Consider the following 19,912-nt stretch of genomic DNA (forward strand, 5'->3'; position numbering starts at 1 on the left):
TCTGTTTTTTTCTCCTAGAGCTGCTGATCTTCCCTCACACAGACCTTCCGATTGTTCTATAAATTAGTATCCTGGCCCCATGCCTCCTAAAGGTCGCCTATGTAATCTTTCCGGCCCAGAGAAACACACCATGAAACATTATATAAAGGAGAATTTGTCCAAGAGATTCATCCATCCTTCCACTTCTCCTGCCAGTGGCCGATTCTTATTTGTGGAGAAGAAGGATGGGGGTCTCCAACCCTGCATAGATTATAGAAGTTGAAGTAAGATCACAGTCAAAAACAGGTACCACTTACTACTTATTGATGATCTGTTTGCTCAAGCGGCTGGTGCGTTTTTACTAAATTGGATCTCAGAGGAGCTTATAATTAAATCCTCATCCAGCACCATGAATAGGAATCCCGAGAAACTCCATCCATGTGCATTTTTTTTACTATAAATTTTCTATTTTTGAAAAAAAAATATGATATTGGTAATAGAGAACTTTTGGCAGTGAAATTGGCCTTTGAGGAATGGAGACATTGGCTTGAGGGGGATTTGCATCTGATAACTGTGTATCCAGACCATAAGAATCTAGAATATATACAGTAGATGGGAGCTTAGTCCATCCCAGGCATGGTGGGCTCTATTCTAGGTATACATTTACCACTCATAGATTTTAAGAATAATAAGGCAGATATATTTTCTCTCAATTTGTTGGTTCGAGTAGGTTTACACTAGGTCTGGGAACGTATCCGTTGCCCGTTTTTAAAACCTGATCAAAACCGGAGCCACGGATAGCAACGTTAAAAATAGCAGCCATCTTTACCTAAACAAAAAACGGATCCGTCTGCGTTTGCAGGGACCTGTTTTCAAAACCTGAATGGAAGGTCTGGATCTGCTACATTTTCCTGCACCGCATATGCATCCTGATACACGGAGAAGTAATGGCAGGCAATAAGAGAACAGATCCCCCTCTACAAAGGCAGTTTTGGACACAGAAACGGATCTGCTTTCTGTGTCCAAGTCGGGGAGGGGGGGAGGTAGGAGGCCGCCATGCTGGAGGGGAAAACAGTCAGGATGGGGTGGCAGTGGTCGGCAGGGAGGAGGGACGCCCCCCCCCCCTCCCCTCACCTGGGTCCCCCGTCCCCGCTACCCCTACAGCTACATGCGCAAAATGTATGTATGCAGCGAGCGGGGAGCTTACCTTCTTTACCTCCGCCATTCGCCACGTAACTACCTACAATGCAGCCCTCCGAAGTATAGAGAGCGGCATTGCAAGTAGTGACGCGGCGACGCATACATACATTTTAATTACTTAATAAACATAAAAACGGAGGGGTGGGAAAACAACCCAAACCAGATCCGCTTCACAAGGATCCGATCTGTCACGGACCTGGTGTGGACCTAGTCTTAAATATAAATACAGAATACTGATTTCTGGTGAGGAACCACAAAGTGAAACATATTTCTGGAGGTTTCTACATGTCATTACGATTTTCTCACTTTAAAAGGATTAGAAAAAAATATAACCTTTGCTTTATTCTCTAATTTCTGACTGCAATACAGAACCTGTAGGTACCTGGGCCATTTTTAGGCATAGGCAAACCAGGCATATACCTAGGGTGACACCTGCAGGAGGGGACACTACAGAACTATTTGTTAACACACTGGACCAAATCCAATTCATTTGTTTCTCCTAGGAGATAACTTTTCATCTCTGTTTAAAATAACTTTTAGTAGGTGAAAAATACTGACAAAATGTATTCTCAGTATTGTCTTGTTTGCTGGTGGCTTAAAAGGCATTAAAAAAACCCGAATTGGATTTTCCCCACTGTGCTTTATTAAATTCCTAAAAAATGAGTGAATGAGTCATTTTAGCATCTAAATGGGCACTGCTGATTATCATTTGCTTCCATGAAGAAAATGCAATCACAGTCGATTCTCTGCATCGATTGCGATTAAGATCGATAGAATCTGGGCTCTCTCTTCCTCTCAGCAAAGAACTAGCAGTAACTTAGGTGTAGGGTGCTGTCACGGAACAGCCGTGAGAAACGCGGGCGAATCTGGAAGATCCACAGTCGAAAAGGCAGGAGCCTGCGGCAGAGTGTCCCCAGCACCCAGCTGTGCTAATGGCCCATCTATCAGATGAAGTTGATACAGTAAGCAGCATGGCAGAACCAATTTATTGAGGAAAGGGTCAGACTCTCTGGCTACAATCCCAGCAGGGGAGCTGACACGTAGCTTGCTGCCCCAAGCTTAACAAGAGCCTTCACCTAGAAATGACCTGCTGTAAATCCCAGATGTATAGAATATTCCCTAAACTACTATTTGTCATATTTCCTGTGTTACAAGGCTGCCCGGCCCTCCAAACTCACGGAGAGTGCCGAGCTGTGTCGGGCGCTGGTTCAGAGAAAGTTTCAGAACATTCTGAGGTACAGAATGCCAGTTAGGCAGTTCGAAAGTACCCTGATGATACCACAGGAGTCCCACCCTTCATGTTTGGTATCAGGGTGCTGGGTAAATTAGGACGGACCTGAAAATGTTAGTAAATCTGCCCTGACCTGTATGGTTCTGTGCGATAGAGACCATATATGGTTAGATATGATTTCTGGTACCCAGGACAAGGGGAGGTCTTATCTCATATTCTAAGGGGGTGTGTGGCTCCCGCCCTCAAACTGGATCAGGGACATAAGAATGGCAGGCCACCCAAACTGAGTGTCCTCCACTTTGAACATCATCCTGATTATATCCTTGCCAGCTTGAGGACATGCTGGCACCTGGTTTGTTTGGACTTTGCTACTGAACCGAATTGAAACCAAGAACTTCGGACTTTCCCAGAAAGGACATCTTTCCACGAACTAAGTATTTTCTCCCTTTTTATTTTCCATACTGGATATTAATGTTTCCATAATTGTTGATTTTAATAATTTCTGGTATATATTAATTATTTATATTGCATTTCAATAAACCGACGCTATCGTCAGTTGTTTGTCCAGCTACCCTATTATCTAGCCACACACAGAAACTGAACCCGGGTCTCTGAAGAGACGCTACTATTGTCGCTAGCTAGACAGAATAGAGTGTGTTTAACCATTTTTATTTACAGGTCTAGGCTCAGCTAGTCAGTGGGTGCCTCTGTCCCATGATAACAGAGGTGGTGGCAGTTATATCCTGAAATAGTGTGTAATTTGTAATTAACATAACTCACAGGCTCCCTTCTAGTCGGTCTGCTGCCAAAATTCCAGCGGTTTCTGCGCACTGATCGCGACCACAGCTTGCATGGTCTGTGTGCTGAAACCGATTGGAAGGCAATTTGCATTCCGGTCACTAGGGGCCCTGTAACAGTACCTGCAAAACAAATTAATGAATAGTACAATATACCTCTTCACAAGATGCTTTGCCTTACAATGGTTTACATATAGTTCAGGTGAGAGGGCAAATACTAATCTCTTATTAGCGGAGTTAATTAATCCAGTCTAGGTTTACGGAATCACTCACAATACGCTTTCTGGAGATGCTTGAAGAGCTTCAAAGATACAGGAATAAATCAGGCCCACTGTGTATTCATGTTAAGTAGTATTACATCGTACAGATACTGAATTACTTTAAAGTTAGGTCCCAGAACTGTGTACAGTATGAATTCATGGGGAATGTGACATTATTTAACATTATAACATATACCCATACAATTCAAAGCAGTCTATGAAAACACAGAGTGCTGTATTACAAAAGAGATGGATAGTCCTGCAGCTACACACCAAGCTGAGCACCACAAGCTTATTGTTCCCAGTTGCTGTTCCATTGGCGGATAGTGACATCACCGTGTTGTTGACTGCTGCCAAGAAACACAGCCTTCTGTAGCACGGATAGTGTTTGCAGTCAATGGATTACATGTTAATGTGTAAACCACAGGAAATAAATATTGTTGGGCTATTATTTTAAGAATAATGATGCTCATAATGCTAGCACAGCTCTGGGACAGCATTACTTATATACTTATATTCTCTGCAATCTGTCAGGATAAAAATCTCAGGATTCACGTTACAGATTCAGAAGTGTCACTTATTTGCATTATACTTTCAATTTTTCTTTTTATTAGCATTGGTAACCTTTATTTTCAGAAAAATAACTTACTCCAATGTCTTCTTTATTTAGGTTAATTTTACAGAAAGTCACACTGCAAAAGTAAGTCTTTGTGAAGTTTAGGCTGGATTCACAGTAAAATGACTGTGGACTGCAATGGAGGCTGGATATACACTTCAACACAAAGCTTGCATGCAGCAAGTTAGAATAATGCAATCATTTGCAACGCTGTGGACAGGCCTCAATTGCATGAACATTGAGCTGTCATACCTATTATTCTGCAATGCATCTGATGCACTGTGAACTAGCCCTCAGGGTGCATCCAATGCAATGCAATCCACCAAATTGCAGTATCCCAATGCACTGCATGCAGTGTGTTTCCACATAACGGACATGTTAAGAGTGAAGCATAGTTTTAGGCTACTTACACACCAAGACGTTGCGTTTTAGGGGACGCTATGGTCGCATAACGTGCCCCTAACGCAACGCATGGTGGTGCGGGAGAGGACGGTAGAGTGAGCCGCGTTAGGCAGCTCTATCTGCATAAGGTCTCCCAGGGTGGCGCTGATTGGCCGGCGGGACCACGTGATGCGGAGCGAGACACTCCGCATCACGTGGTCCCGCCGGCCAATCAGCGGCCGCCAGTGCAGTGCATATTAAGTAGCCATGTGCGCGGCTACTGTAGCGGCATCTCCCCGCCCCCCACTGAGCATGTGCAAACAGTCTAACGCGGCTAAAGCCGCTAGAACGCACAGAATGCTGCACTTTCACTACAACGTGCAGCGTTACATGTAACGCAACGTGGGCAGTGTGAACAGCCCACTTGTGTTACATTGCTGTGCGTTGGGGAGCGTTACAGGCGCACTAACGTGCGCCTGTAACGTCCCTGTGTGGAAGCAGCCTTAATCGACTTTTCCATTCCTGTTTTTACAGGGAACGCAACACAGCTCCCACTGTGAACCTTGCCTAACTTGTAATGAAAAATCCCAAAAAACTAAGCATGCTTCTGGTACTAGATTTTAGTAAGTGCTTCTTCACACCAAAAACTGCTTGCAGCCAACTGGCACTGGCGGTTGTCTTGTGCAGCAGGCAGTATCCTCTTCCCTAGGCTATAGGCTGTTTTACTGGACAGGGACAGCACCACACGTCAACTGCCGACACACGTGAGGTTAGACATGCTATTTGGTTGCATTGTATTGCAACCAGAGGCGCTTCAGATCAGATGTTGTAAGGAAACAGACATGACTGATTTCATGCTGGCTGCAGGTTCTACTGGAGCAAAAATTAAAAAGGGAATAAAGATGGGAATGTTCATATCCAACACTCGCTTTAATAAAGGATGAATAACATCCATGCATGTTTACTATTGCTTTCGCGTAGATCTCAGAAAATGAAAATGTGTACTAATCCAAAATAATAAGTATTTCTTTGATATTAACCAACCTCATTTTGTTTCTTGACTCCCAAGTTTATGGGAGGAGTAAAAAAACTACACATAAAAATGAGACACACAAATAATGAAACAAGAGACATGTTTTAAATATATATTCTGTGTATTCAAAACCAGTTTTATTGCAACCATCTTTGTAGAATGTGTGCTCGTGTGTACACATATATATGTATATATATATTACACACTGTATACAGATACTCTTTACATAGTGGAATAAAATGTATTCTGTGACTGGTTGGAGCAAAAACAATACAATCTGCAGCAGGTCAGTGAGATGTAAGGAACGGTGAAAGGCCTCTTCACAATCATCTCCTGCTGGTACAGTAGTACAACAGTAAGTGCAAAGGATTCTGGGGTTATATACAAGTCACACTATGTGCAAGAAAGTTTACAATGGGAGTGCTACTGAAGTTTAAAATATACAAAATGGTTTCGTTGTCCGGACCCTTTACACATCATGTCACACATTATTTTGCATGCTCCCCAAGAGGTAATAATAAAAGACACAATCTTCTGTTCCACCAGGTAGAAAAGACCTGGGCTGACAATAATTTGGTTTTGGTTCACAAACACTTTTCTCAGCATAAAATAAAAAAAGAACTTATGGAATTATGTTTATCAGAAAATAAATTTTACACTCATATACAAAACATTTCAGGCTAAAGAAACCCATAGTCAAAATTAATTTTAAATGTATATTTGTACTTTCTGTCAGAGAAACAGTTACATGCTTTATGTACTAGAGGTCTCTCCTGCTAAGAGTTTCCTCAGCAGAAAATGTAGTGGTGGTTGTATGCTGTCGCTATAAGTATTACAAAGTTTTTATGTTCTTGTATGTATTGCTTGTTTTTGGCTGCTATGTAAAACTAAAGCTCTGGTTTTGTAAGGTTTTTGGCTCTGATAAATAATGCAGCAACTAGTGTTTTTGATTTTAGCCCCATTTTATTTTACAAAGCTGTGGCTACTATTGTCAACAGTAGAAGTGGCTCGTGATTTATCCTACTAGTAACACACTGTTTGCTAAGGCCATGTTCACAGTGGTGCGGTGTGGCTTGCCACACTGCAATGAACCACCATTGCAATGTTCACAGTGTGGCGGGTGTGTTGCGGTATAATAGCATTGTAAACACGACATGCAGTACAATACCGCAAAACATGTGCGTTAACAGTGAAGCATACTTTTCATTGACTGTATGCCACTGTACGCAACACGTGGATAGCCTGCAGTGCCGCTTTCCTGATCTGCTGCATTCCTGCTTTTAGGCCTGGTGCACACCAAAAACCGCTAGCAGATCCGCAAAATGCTAGCAGATTTTTTAAATGCTTTTTTTTATTTGTATGAGGCGTTTTGTGGATTGCTAGTGCGGATTTCAATGTAACATATTTCATATATTGTTACAGTAAAGCTGTTACTGAACAGCTTCTGTAACAAAACCGCCAGGCAAACCGCTCTGATCTGCCGTTTTTCAGAGCGGTTTGCGTTTTTCCTATACTTAACATTGAGGCAGAAACGCTTACACAATCCAAAAAATGCCTCACCCCGGGAGTATGCGTTTCTGCAAAACGCCTCCCGCTCTGGTGTGACCCACCCCATTGAGATACATTGACCAACACTCAAAAAGCCGCTCGGTGTGCACCAGCCCTCACAGGGAATACAAAACCCACTATTAACATAGCCTAAATGTGCTCATGATCTCTGCACAGGAATATGTGCAGTAGTGAGACAATTTACAAGAGAGAAGGGACAGCACACATTAAAAGCACATTTCCGTAAACAGGTAACTGCACACACTGAAGCTAGTTTTCCATCAGTATTAAGTACAGAGTAACAGCTGTACTGTACATCCCTGGGTTGACATATCAATACCACAAAACAGGTGAAAAAAAAAAATCAGTAATGCAAGTATACTGAATTATTTTATCAGGGCCTCTTAAAGGGACTCCGAGCTCTAATTAAAATCAAAATCTGAACTTACCTGGGGCTCTCTCCAGCCCACCGTAGGTCGGGAGGTCCCTCGACATCCATCTGGCTCTTTTCCCAGGGCCTGGTCAAAAATGGCTCCCCGGCGGCTCCCGGGGACACTGGGCCAGAGTTTCGGGCTCCTCTTCCTGAAAGGTGACGTTAGTCGTCACCACGCCGGCCGCCTCGCATCATCACGGCGGCCCAGTGTTGCCGGGAGCCGCCGGGGAGCCATTTCTAATCAGGCCCTGGGAGAAGAGCCAGATGGACGTCGAGGGACCTCCCGACCTACGGTGGGCTGGAGAAAGCCCCAAGTAAGTTCAGATTTTTATTTTTATTGGAGCTCCGAGCTTTAAGTCCCTTTAAGCACACTTATGTATAAGTACACTTACACTTTAAATAGAGCAGTGTGTATATTTTCCCTCAGCAATGCTATGATATTTTATCATTTACATAGCATTATTGGCTCAGCCTACAAGAATAGTAGGGCCTAATGCATGTGAGTGCTAAGATAGTATTTTATTTACTGCTTGCCTTTTTAACAAATTGGCATGTTTCCTAACCATAGCAACCTCGCTCACCTCCTATTTAGGCTAGGGCCACACTAGCTCCGGGTGTGGGACGCATCCGCGGTCCGGGCTCCGATTTTCAAAGACAGGAACGCAAACGGATCCGTGCTGCCTTTTTTGCAGCACACGTTCTGGATCCGTTTGCGTGTTTTTTTTTTTTTTTGCTAGAGGGGGTAGTAGCCACAATGGGAGGCTGCAGGCAAAGCGGCGGCCAGGGGGGGTCACCCCCCCCCCCCCCCCGCTCACCTGGGTGCCCCCCGTCCCCGCTCCCCCAACAGCTCGCTCATAATGTAATAAATTGTACCTAAGGAAGTTCGGCGGGGGGGGGGGGGGGGGGGGGGGGGAGGGGGTGTGACCGTATACACGTACGGGTAGTGAAAATCAATAGAGAAACGGGCCTCCCTCTTCGCTGACATTTTGGGACACTGGAAACGGATCAGTTTCCAGTGTCCCTTGGTGAAGGATGGGGCCGGCATGCTGGAGGGGGTAGCAGCCAGGACGGGGAGCTGCGGGCAAAGCGGCGGCCAGAGGGGGTCACACCCCCCCTGCTGTGTGTGTGCTTATTGGTGTCTGAGTTACAGTTGAAGTGGCTTTCTGTATCAGTGACACAGTCATAGTGTAAGCAAGGTGACAACTCTTGATTAGCATCAGAGTGCAATAAAACACAGGTAGTAGGAAAGGAGCATGGGAAAAAGTTAACATTTGGGTTCTGAATTGGATACCTACTGAGATGGAAAAAAAACCCCTCAAAGCTGTTTCTAACCATTGCTCCCAACTTTAAAAACAAGTGGCCACTACTAAAGGATGTTACTGCCATTTTCTTGGCAAATAAACCCCCACATTCTTACCACTAATAAAAATGGCCAAAATGGGGAAAAGAAAAAAAAAAATCAAGAAAAGAAACATGGCAAGCTTTCAGAGATGGATAAAAAAAGAAGAAAAAAAAAATCACAATTTTTATAAATTGGGTGAAAAATAATGATAAAGTGGTAGAAAATTATTTTAAAAAATGTTGCTGCTCTATAAACGAGTATATGTGTGTTAACCATTTCTCTGCCAGGTGTAATTACATAGGTAGTTTGAAAAAAAAAAACAACAACATATGTTTATCGAGTTCACAGAGAAAATATGGTATAACACTAGCATGCACACTTACATATCCCAGTTGATCCAGAGATTTGTGAGGGTGCTAACTAGTGTAGATAATAACATGTTACTGTGTGCAAGATCCAGTGCTTTTCACATCAACATGCAAGAACATACTTTTGTATGGATTTTCTACATACAATATTTTGGAATTCCAATCCTCACTCTGCAAATCTCCTAAAAAGGCATTTTGTGCTGAATAACATTAGCGTCAACAAACTGCTTTGGTGGATTTATCAACTCGTCCATAAAGCAAGGTGTGACAATGTGATTTTAAATGGACCATTGTGAAACATAAAAGTGCTGCAAAACAAGACGATGACCATTACTTTACTGCAGGCAACACATTAAGATTTGACATCTCTTTAGGACAAATAAACATTATTGCGGTTTCCCCCATTTCATTATATGGCACAGGCAAAGACTTTTTAGCATGATTGGGTACAAGCTTGAGGGTAGGAACACACTAGGCAGAATCGCATATGCGTTTTCCATAGCACATAGTGGAAACCGCATGTGCAACTCTGCCTATCGTGTTCCTACCCTGACATGTCGCTCTTTTCCACAGGACCAATAAACTTAAAGCACAGGTTGGCTTATTCATACCGGTAACAACAATTTATTGATTAAGGCCAAAATCAAGGGGAACAAAACAAAAAAAGACAATTATTGCTTCTTTTCCAAAAAAAAGTCCCAGCCTGAGACAATTTCTGGATATTTTGCACATAGCAGTTGAGAATATTGCTAACAAGAAGAATACCAGAATCAGCGGAAAGAAAACAAAGATTCACAGCATCAAATTTAGAATGTTTCTCCAGACAAAGCCAGATATCTTCTATTTACCCACATAGGTGTCTAATCAGTAACGTAGCACTCTGCAAAAAGTGTGTGATCTTATAAGACTCGGCTATCATTCCTGCAGAGATGGGCCGAATGATCTGAAATATCTTGCATCATATTTATACATGAAAACTACTTTATAAACTGTTTAACTACAGAGAACCAGAACCACCAGGATCTGTTGAAGTGGGCCTAAAGGATTCTAAACACCCCTTAAAAGGTACTATTTTGACTTCTTAAAAAAGAAGGTTCACTTAACCACACGTGTGTACATGTGTGTGTGTGAAGCACGTGGCAAGTGCTTTTGAATCATTTGAAATCGCTGCAATTCCAAAGCGCTAGCTAGATAAACAATAGTCTACCTCTTATCTCACATAACTGAAACACTCCCAATTGTCTGCAGTCTATAATGATATGAAACATTAACAATGCCCCAACCACACTTGGAAAACAGTGTTTTTATTCATATGCATTTGTTTTAATCATCACATGAAAGTTACTGAAAGTGATAATGGAAGTTCGTAAATCAAAATGTGCACCTTCCAGGACTCTTCTTTGTCTGCCATTTATCATAGCTCTAGCCACTTGCTAAGCCTAACTAAACAGCAACTACACATAAAAAAAATAATAGGTCAGTGCTAACTATTGCTAGCTAACTCGGCCTAGCCAGATTCTAACTCCTCAAAGTGAGCACATTTTCCACCAGCAATTCTTCTCAGGCCAGCTAGCAAGAATACAACACCTGTCTGTGGAGCTGACTGCTGCTGGTGTTGCACAGAGAGGTTCTCATCCTCTCTACCTATGGGAACACTACACTATGATGGAGTTAGGCTTATAAGGCTGTACTGAATTGGACAACAACAGCCTGAGAGCTTGTTTTCACGAGGGACAATTAGCTACGTTTGCGGACAGGGAAATGCAACCTATTGAAGTCAATAGGCTGCCATCCGATTTGCATGCAGGGAAAAAAAAAAAAACTTGGACAGCATGCAGCAAGAAGAAAAAAAAAGGCATGCACCCGAATCTCTATGGCCACGGCATGGGTAGAGGGATTCAGATGTGATCTTGTATCACAGCAAGTGCAATGTGTCTCAGACAGAAGCAGGTACTGACTTTAATTTAAGCTAAAACAGATTTTCATTATCTAGCAAAAGTTGTAGAAAGGATTTATCAGACAAAGGTGGTGAGGAATAAAGAGAATTATTTAGATGAGTGAAAACAATGTGAGAAGAGCCAAGATAGTTATTACTGTGGCTCTGATCCAATACGGCTAGGTTCACACTGCAGTGCAAGCACAACTGTGCGTTACACTGTTTGCCGCCTTGTTCACATATGCACCATTGTGCATCCGGTCCGCTGCTGCCCCCGTCTGGTCCACTGCAGGGGACAAGCACTAGTATACAGATCAGAGCCCCAGTAGTAACATTATGAGGATCCTTATTGGATTGTCCCTCCTTTTAGAGAGGATTCCCTCTGGTCTGTTACAATCCAGCGGACAGCCCCATTCCTCTGCCAAGGCTCTGATCTGTATACCAGCGCTTGTCCCCTGCAGTGGAACCGAGCAGCAGTGACAGTAGTAATTATCTCCAGTTCTGTGCAATATAACTGAGCGAACGCATCCATTCCAGACAGACAGATGTTAAGAGATCCTATTGCCTTGCATAGGATCCATTCACATGGCTGCTGATCCATGCAATAAGAGGAACGATTTTATGCCAGTGTGAACCCAGCCTTAGAGGCTACAAAAAAGAAGAGTGCAGATTAAAAAGCAGGTGAGAGGAGATGTAACAACATGTGCATCAAAACTTCCGGATACAATGAAAAAAGTTCTAATGATAATAGACTACTGGATTTCATACTAGCCACATGGACAGCAAAACCGTCCCATTTCTGCAACCACAGATACACTATATCTCCAAATGCATCCTTTAAATAACACAAGGAAGAGGATACTAAACCAGCAGATTCACCAGTTCCATTATACCGGTAAGCCAACTTGTACTTTAAGTTTTGCTCCATGTGTGTGGTCCCGTTATCCGGAACTCAACTAACCATCAATCTCAACCAACCAGCACACATTGCTGGCAGTACTCACAGTGGTGAAGGCCACCTTCTTAGGATGTTTATGGACTCTGCTCAGCTTAAAGTGAGTGAAGCGAAGTAAAAAACAAACAAAAACAAAACAGCATATACTTATCTAAGTAGAGGGAAGGCTCTGGGTCCTATAGAGCCTTCCCGTTTCTCTACTGGTCCCCTCTGTTTCCAGCGCTGGCTCCCTCGTTACCACTCTCTGACCAATGGGGCAGAGCCAGCAGTGGAATGAGGGGACCAGGAGAGGAACAGGAAGGCTCTATAGAACCCAAACACTTTCCTCTCCTTCCGTAAGTATCTGTATTTTTTTTTTTTTTTACCTCGCTTCTGACTCTTAACACTGGGTCCTACGGGTCCCCCAAGGTTAATATACTTTTAATTATTGTATTTCTATACATATCATGAACTTTAAAGTGGTGTATAGTATTGTATTAGTTAGGCTTAATTTTCACTCTGAATCTCAAACAACCAGAAAGCCCATTTATCCAGCATTGGCCAAACCCCGTCCATGCAGGATAACTGAGACTCTAATGTATTTAAAGGAAAACTTAAGCCAAACAAAAAAAATGACATTTACTCACCCGGGGCATCCCTCAGCCCCCTGAAGCTGGATGGTGCCCTCGCAGCCCCGCTCCGATCATCCTGTCCCTACCGGCGGCTACTTCCGGGTTCGGCGACAGCCGCCGACAGGCTGGGAACGCGGCTGATTTTCCGCGTTCCCAGCCGCTATATCACCCCTCTATGCTGCTATAGCGTATATATATATACGCTATAGCAGCATAGAGGCTATAGCGTATATATATATACGCTATAGCAGCATAGAGGGGTGATATAGCGGCTGGGAACGCGGAAAAACAGCCGCGTTCCCAGCCTGTCGGCGGCTGTCGCCGAACCCGGAAGTAGCCGCCGGCGGGGACAGGATGATCGGAGCGGGGCTGCGAGGGCACCATCCAGCTTCAGGGGGCTGAGGGATGCCCCGGGTGAGTAAATGTCATTTTTTTTGTTTGGCTTGAGTTTTCCTTTAAGGAGTAGTGCTGAGTAAGGAAAAGCAAGACCAAGAGGAGACATGCAGGAAAGGTAAGCATTTATCATGATACTGGTAGACAAGGGGAATGGCAGGAGGGCTGGTCTATATACATCACAGAGCTCGACAATGAGTAGTAATAGGAAGATGCTACTTGGGCACAGACAGGAGGGTATACATCGTACAAAGGAGAAAATGAAGAGACTGATGGAGGATGCTGTGTGTCATAACTAAATGATGGCAAAAAAACAATATCTAAAGATACCTGTGTCACCATCCTTATGTATAATGGCAAAATTACAAGTTAAAATATGTGTTTGACCATATATGAACAAAAAATAAAGAAGTTAAAAATGTCCAAACAAATAAATGTATTGCGCAGAATTTAAAAACATAAGCGATCTAAACTTAAAATACAGTGTGTTCATTCTGACATTCAAACTATAAACAATTTTAAAAAGTATTTTACAAAAAGTAGTCAAGCTTTTGTTATTATTGGCAGTAAACATTTTTGTTCTTCTCTATATATATATTTATATTTATATATAATCTGGGACAAATAAATCATCTGGATAGTGAATTACAATATTTTAAGCGACAAAAAGATAAACTCTTGTGAAATTGATTTTTTTCTCATAAACAAATACAAAAAGTCAGTCTATTTTTCCCACACATGTCCTATACCGGGCTTCCAACGCACAACATCACGTTTCCACATTCATTCCACTGACAGGCGCTAGTGGCCACTGTCCTGATTTTCTCTGGGGTGAAAGGTCATCAGGAAGTGTGACCTCTGGCATATTGTACAGCTCTGTTTCAAGTAGATATTCTTTTAAGTTTTAAAGTGACTTTTCTCTCTTCTACAATAAAATACATTTGTTTTGTATTTGTGTAAGTACTAAGCAGCTTTTTTCCACAAAAATGGGAAGGCACAGAACACATTGCAGTTGAGATGAAGCAAGACAGCAGAAGGGTGTGCATCTGTAGAGCTGGTTTTATTAAGGCTTATGTTAAACTGCCGTGTCCTCTTCTGGTGGAGTATTGGTTCTAGAAGTAAAACAAAATACATTAGAGATTTAAAATCCTTTATTTTTGGACAGAGGTTCGAGGGGCTTGTGTAAAAAGTACTGGATAATCATGATCCAGTAGAGGGTGCGATAATGCTGCCTCCCATACAAACTATATTATTGTGTTTACAATGGTTAAAACAAAGAATTGAGAATTCTGTTAAGGAAAAATGAAGGCAAAACTCAAAATTGAATTACGCATATATGGAATTTTGCCGATCTGAACCTGAATCTTTGTGCATGCGCACAGTTTCACAGGGTGTTCATTCACCCTTGTTGCCGCCTCTGTGCACTGGTCTCCAATCATGATCCAGTTCACATATACTTCCTTTTGAAGGAGGAAGTGTGTGAGAGCTTGTTGCATTGAGGCGGCGACAAGGGTGTGCTAACACCTCCTGCCACAGAGCACACGTACAAAGAAAGCTAGTTAGCGAGCAGAAAATCATTTGGCAACCTTCAGCAGCGCTTCCTGCCAGTCATCAATCTTTTTAACCTCGCAGGGCGAAATGGAAGAGCAGCGTTTAGGCGGTCCTGACGACGGAAAAAAATTGGTATTGAGCGCATTGTCCATTCATTTGAATTGACATAGCTGAATCAGCGAGTGCCACGGCTGCCATTTAACACTAAAAGAGTGCACGTGTAAACTGGCCCTGAATCAGCGTTAAATAAAATTCATTCATTTTTTTTTCATTACTGGGTTCCCACTACATGAAGCCATTGACTGTATATCAAGAAACTAAATGCTTCAAGTGAGCTCAGTAAGGGACAAAATACCTGTTAACTGGAATTTTCATATTGGCTTTGTCTTTTCTTTGATTTCAAGTCTTTCATCCATTGGGGAGATTCTCCTGTCCCTCTAAAAGAGAAAATAAACCAATGAACACCCTGACACAACTGTCAAATAAATTATTAATTCGTGGAAAACTTGATTCTCTCAGTGTAATAGTTCCAAACCTTTTTTTTAGATCATGACACACCAAAATGAAATGGATTTGTGACACATCATTTCAGTTACCGTATGTGTCAGGAATATAAGACCTTGCTTGGCTGATGACAGCTTTAGGAACTACTCTGACATTGTTGGGCTGGTGGACTAGCTGGTCTGGTAAAACATTTGTCAGAAGCGCACAACCTGGGAACCACTGCCTATAGGTGGCCACACAAAAGATACAATTTATAAAAATATTTTTTTCTTTTTAGATTTAAGAATTACAATTGATTTTTCCAATTGTTTGTAACTTTAGAAATATCTGTACAATGTATCACATATGTATGTGTTCGATTATGAAAAAATTATGAAAAAAAATTATCAAAAACCCATCAAAAAATTGCTTAGTTCTATAAATCAAGAAAATTACAATTTATCCTACACCAATTTTATAAAAAAAAATAAAAAAAAAACCCAAAAAACTAAAAACAAAAACTGATCAGACTTTTTGTGTCTAATTTGATCCCACAGCTGTGTCAGAGCAGCGCAGCCAAATTGTAAACACAGGATGTTAATTCTATGTCTGCTTCCATGAAAGCAGGAAGTCGACACACTGCAGAATTATTGCAGGATTTGAATAAGCTGCAGCAAAGAAACGTTGTTTTTTAACCACTTGAGGACCTAGGGCTTTCTACCCCTTAAGGACCGGCCACTTTTTTTTCCATTCAGACCACTGCAGCTTTCACGGTTTATTGCTCGCTCATACAACCTACCACCTAAATGAATTTTGGCTCCTTTTCTTGTCACTAATAAAGCTTTCTTTTGGTGCTATTTGATTGCTCCTGCGATTTTTACTTTTTATTATATTCATCAAAAAAGACATGAATTTTGGCAAAAAAATGATTTTTTTAACTTTCTGTGCTGACATTTTTCAAATAAAGTAAAATTTCTGTATACATGCAGCGCGAAAAATGTGGACAAACATGTTTTTGATAAAAAAAAAACCCATTCAGTGTATATTTATTGGTTTGGGAAAAAGTTATAGCGTTTACAAACTATGGTGCAAAAAGTGAATTTTCCCATTTTCAAGCATCTCTGACTTTTCTGACCCCCTGTCATGTTTCATGAGGGGCTAGAATTCCAGGATAGTATAAATACCCCCCAAATGACCCCATTTTGGAAAGAAGACATCCCAAAGTATTCACTGAGAGGCATAGTGAGTTCATAGAAGATATTTTTTGTCACAAGTAAGCGGAAAATGACACTTTGTGAGAAAAAAAAAAAAAAAAAAAAAGTTTCCATTTCTTCTAACTTGCGACAAAAAAAAAATTAAATCTGCCACGGACTCACCATGCCCCTCTCTGAATACCTTGAAGGGTCTACTTTCCAAAATGGGGTCATTTGTGGGGTGTGTTTACTGTCCTGACATTTTGGGGGGTGCTAAATTGTAAGCACCCCTGTAAAGCCTAAAGGTGCTCATTGTACTTTGGACCCCTTAGCGCAGTTAGGCTGCAAAAAAGTGCCACACGTGGTATTGCCGTACTCAGGAGAAGTAGTATAATGTGTTTTGGGGTGTATTTTTACACATACCCATGCTGGGTGGGGAAATATCTCTGTAAAAGACAATTTGTTAATTTTTTTTTACACACAATTGTGCATTTACAGAGATCTTTCTCCCACTCAGCATGGGTATGTGTAAAAATACACCACAAAACACATTATACTACTTCTCCTGAGCACGGCGATACCACATGTGTGGCACTTTTTTGCACCCTAACTGCGCTAAAGGGCCCAAAGTCCAATGAGTACCTTTAGGATTTCACAGGTCATTTTGAGAAATTTCGTTTCAAGACTACTCCTCACGGTTTAGGGCCCCTAAAATGCCAGGGCAGTATAGGAACCCCACAAATGACCCCATTTTAGAAAGAAGACACCCCAAGGTATTCCGTTAGGAGTATGGTGAGTTCATAGAAGATTTTATTTTTTGTCAAAAGTTAGCGGAAAATGACACTTTGTGAAAAAACACAATTAAAATCAATTTCCGCTAACTTTTGACAAAAAATAAAATCTTCTATGAACTCGCCATACTACTAACGGAATACCTTGGGGTGTCTTCTTTCTAAAATGGGGTCATTTGTGGGGTTCCTATACTGCCCTGGCATTTTAGGGGCCCTAAACCGTGAGGAGAAGTCTTGAAACAAAATTTCTCAAAATGACCTGTGAAATCCTAAAGGTACTCATTGGACTTTGGGCCCTTTAGCGCAGTTAGGGTGCAAAAAAGTGCCACACATGTGGTATCGCCATACTCGGGAGAAGTAGTACAATGTGTTTTGGGGTGTATTTTTACACATACCCATGCTGGGTGGGAGAAATACCTCTGTAAATGGACAATTGTGTGTAAAAAAATCAAAAGATTGTCATTTACAGAGGTATTTCTCCCACCCAGCATGGGTATGTGTAAAAATACACCCCAAAACACATTATACTACTTCTCCTGAGTACGGCGATACCACATGTGTGGCACTTTTTTGCACCCTAACTGCACTAAGGGGCCCAAAGTCCAATGAGTACCTTTAGGATTTCACAGGTCATTTTTGTTTCAAGACTACTCCTCACAGTTTAGGGCCCCTAAAATGCCAGGGCAGTATAGGAACCCCACTAATGACCCCATTTTAGAAAGAAGACACCCCAAGGTATTCCGTTAGGAGTATGGTGAGTTCATAGAAGTTTTTATTTTTTTGTCACAAGTTAGCGGAAATTGATTTTAATAGTTTTTTTTTCACAAAGTGTCATTTTTCGCTAACTTGTGACAAAAAATAAAATCTTCTATGAACTCACCATACTCCGTACGGAATACCTTTGGGTGTCTTCTTTCTAGAATGGGGTCATTTGTGGGGTTCCTATACTGCCCTGGCATTTTAGGGGCCCTAAACCGTGAGGAGTAGTCTTGAAACCAAATGTCGCAAAATGACCTGTGAAATCCTAAAGGTACTCATTGGACTTTGGGCCCCTTAGCGTACTTAGGGTGTAAAAAAGTGCCACACATGTGGTACCGCCGTACTCAGGAGAAGTAGTATAATGCGTTTTGGGGTGTATTTTTACACCTACCCATGCTAAGTGGGAGAAATATCTCTGTAAATGACAATTGTTTGATTTTTTTTACACAATTGTCCATTTACATAGAAATTTCTCCCACCCAGCATGGGTATGTGTAAAAATACACCCCAAAACACATTATACTACTTTTCCTGAGTACGGCGGTACCACATGTGTGACACTTTTTTTGCAGCCTAGGTGCGCTAAGGGGCCCAACGTCCTATTCACAGGTCATTTGGAAGCATTTGTTTTCTAGACTACTCCTCGCGGTTTAGGGCCCCTAAAATGCCAGGGCAGTATAGGAACCCCACAAGTGACCCCATTTTAGAAAGAAGACACCCCAAGGTATTTCGTTAGGTGTATGGCGAGTTCATAGAAGATTTTATTTTTTGTCACAAGTTAGTGAAAAATGACACTTTGTGAAAAAAAACCAATAAAAATTAATTTCCGCTAACTTTTGACAAAAAATAAAATCTTCTATGAACTCGTCATACACCTAACAGAATACCTTGGGGTGTCTTTTTTTCTAAAATGGGGTCACATGTGGGGTTCCTATACCGCCCTGGCATTTTACAGGCCCAAAACCGTGAGTAGTCTGGAAACCAAATGTCTCAAAATGACTGTTCAGGGGTATAAGCATCTGCAAATTTTGATGACAGGTGGTCTATGAGGGGGCGAATTTTGTGGAACCGGTCATAAGCAGGGTGGCCTTTTAGATGACAGGTTGTATTGGGCCTGATCTGATGGATAGGAGTGCTAGGGGGTGACAGGAGGTGATTGATGGGTGTCTCAGGGGGTGGTTAGAGGGGAAAATAGATACAATCAATGCACTGGGGAGGTGATCGGAAGGGGGTCTGAGGGGGATCTGAGGGTTTGGCCGAGTGATCAGGAGCCCACACGGGGCAAATTGGGGCCTGATCTGATGGGTAGGTGTGCTAGGGGGTGACAGGAGGTGATTGATGGGTGTCTCAAGGTGTGATTAGAGGGGGGAATAGATGCAAGCAATGCACTGGCGAGGTGATCAGGGCTGGGGTCTGAGGGCATTCTGAGGGTGTGGGCGGGTGATTGAGTGCCCTAGGGGCAGATAGGGGTCTAATCTGATAGGTAGCAGTGACAGGGGGTGATTGATGGGTAATTAGTGGGTGTTCAGGGTAGAGAATAGATGGAAACACTGCGCTTGGGTGGTGATCTGATGTCGGATCTGCGGGCGATCTATTGGTGTGGGTGGGTGATCAGTTTGCCCGCAAGGGGCAGGTTAGGGGCTGATTGATGGGTGGCAGTGACAGGGGGTGATTGATGGGTGGCAGTGACAGGGGGTGATTGATGGGTGGCAGTGACAGGGGGTGATTGATGGGTGATTGATAGGTGATTGACAGGTAATCAGTGGGTTATTACAGGGGAGAACAGATGTAAATATTGCACTGGCGAATTGATAAGGGGGGGTCTGAGGGCAATCTGAGCGTGTAGGCGGGCGATTGGGTGCCCGCAAGGGGCAGATTAGGGTCTGATCTGATGGGTAACAGTGACAGGTGGTGATAGGGGGTGATTGATGGGTGATTGATGGGTAATTAGTGGGTGTTTAGAGGAGAGAATAGATGGAAACACTGCGCTTGGGTGGTGATCTGATGTCGGATCTGCGGGCGATCTATTGGTGTGGGTGGGTGATCAGTTTG

General features: G+C 42.4%; 2 protein-coding genes across 3 annotated transcripts in view; both read right to left on the bottom strand.

Annotated features, from left to right (window-relative positions):
• The window catches only part of SGSM1 (small G protein signaling modulator 1), a 556,432-nt gene that overhangs the window by 39,084 nt on the left and 497,436 nt on the right, over positions 1-19,912 (bottom strand). The gene's annotated exons all lie outside the window — the stretch shown is intronic.
• KIAA1671 (KIAA1671 ortholog) overlaps positions 14,125-19,912 on the bottom strand; it is a 217,252-nt gene continuing 211,464 nt past the window's right edge. The window contains exons 11-12 of the mRNA XM_068239061.1: positions 14,990-15,071; positions 14,125-14,195 (exon numbers count right to left, since the gene is read on the bottom strand). Of these exons, the coding sequence (XP_068095162.1) occupies positions 14,993-15,071 (79 nt within the window). The 3' untranslated portion in view covers positions 14,125-14,195; positions 14,990-14,992. The remainder of the gene's footprint in view (positions 14,196-14,989; positions 15,072-19,912) is intronic.

The sequence above is a fragment of the Hyperolius riggenbachi genome, chromosome 1 (genome assembly GCF_040937935.1).
Source record: "Hyperolius riggenbachi isolate aHypRig1 chromosome 1, aHypRig1.pri, whole genome shotgun sequence".
In the NCBI taxonomy this organism is placed as follows: Eukaryota; Metazoa; Chordata; class Amphibia; order Anura; family Hyperoliidae; genus Hyperolius; species Hyperolius riggenbachi.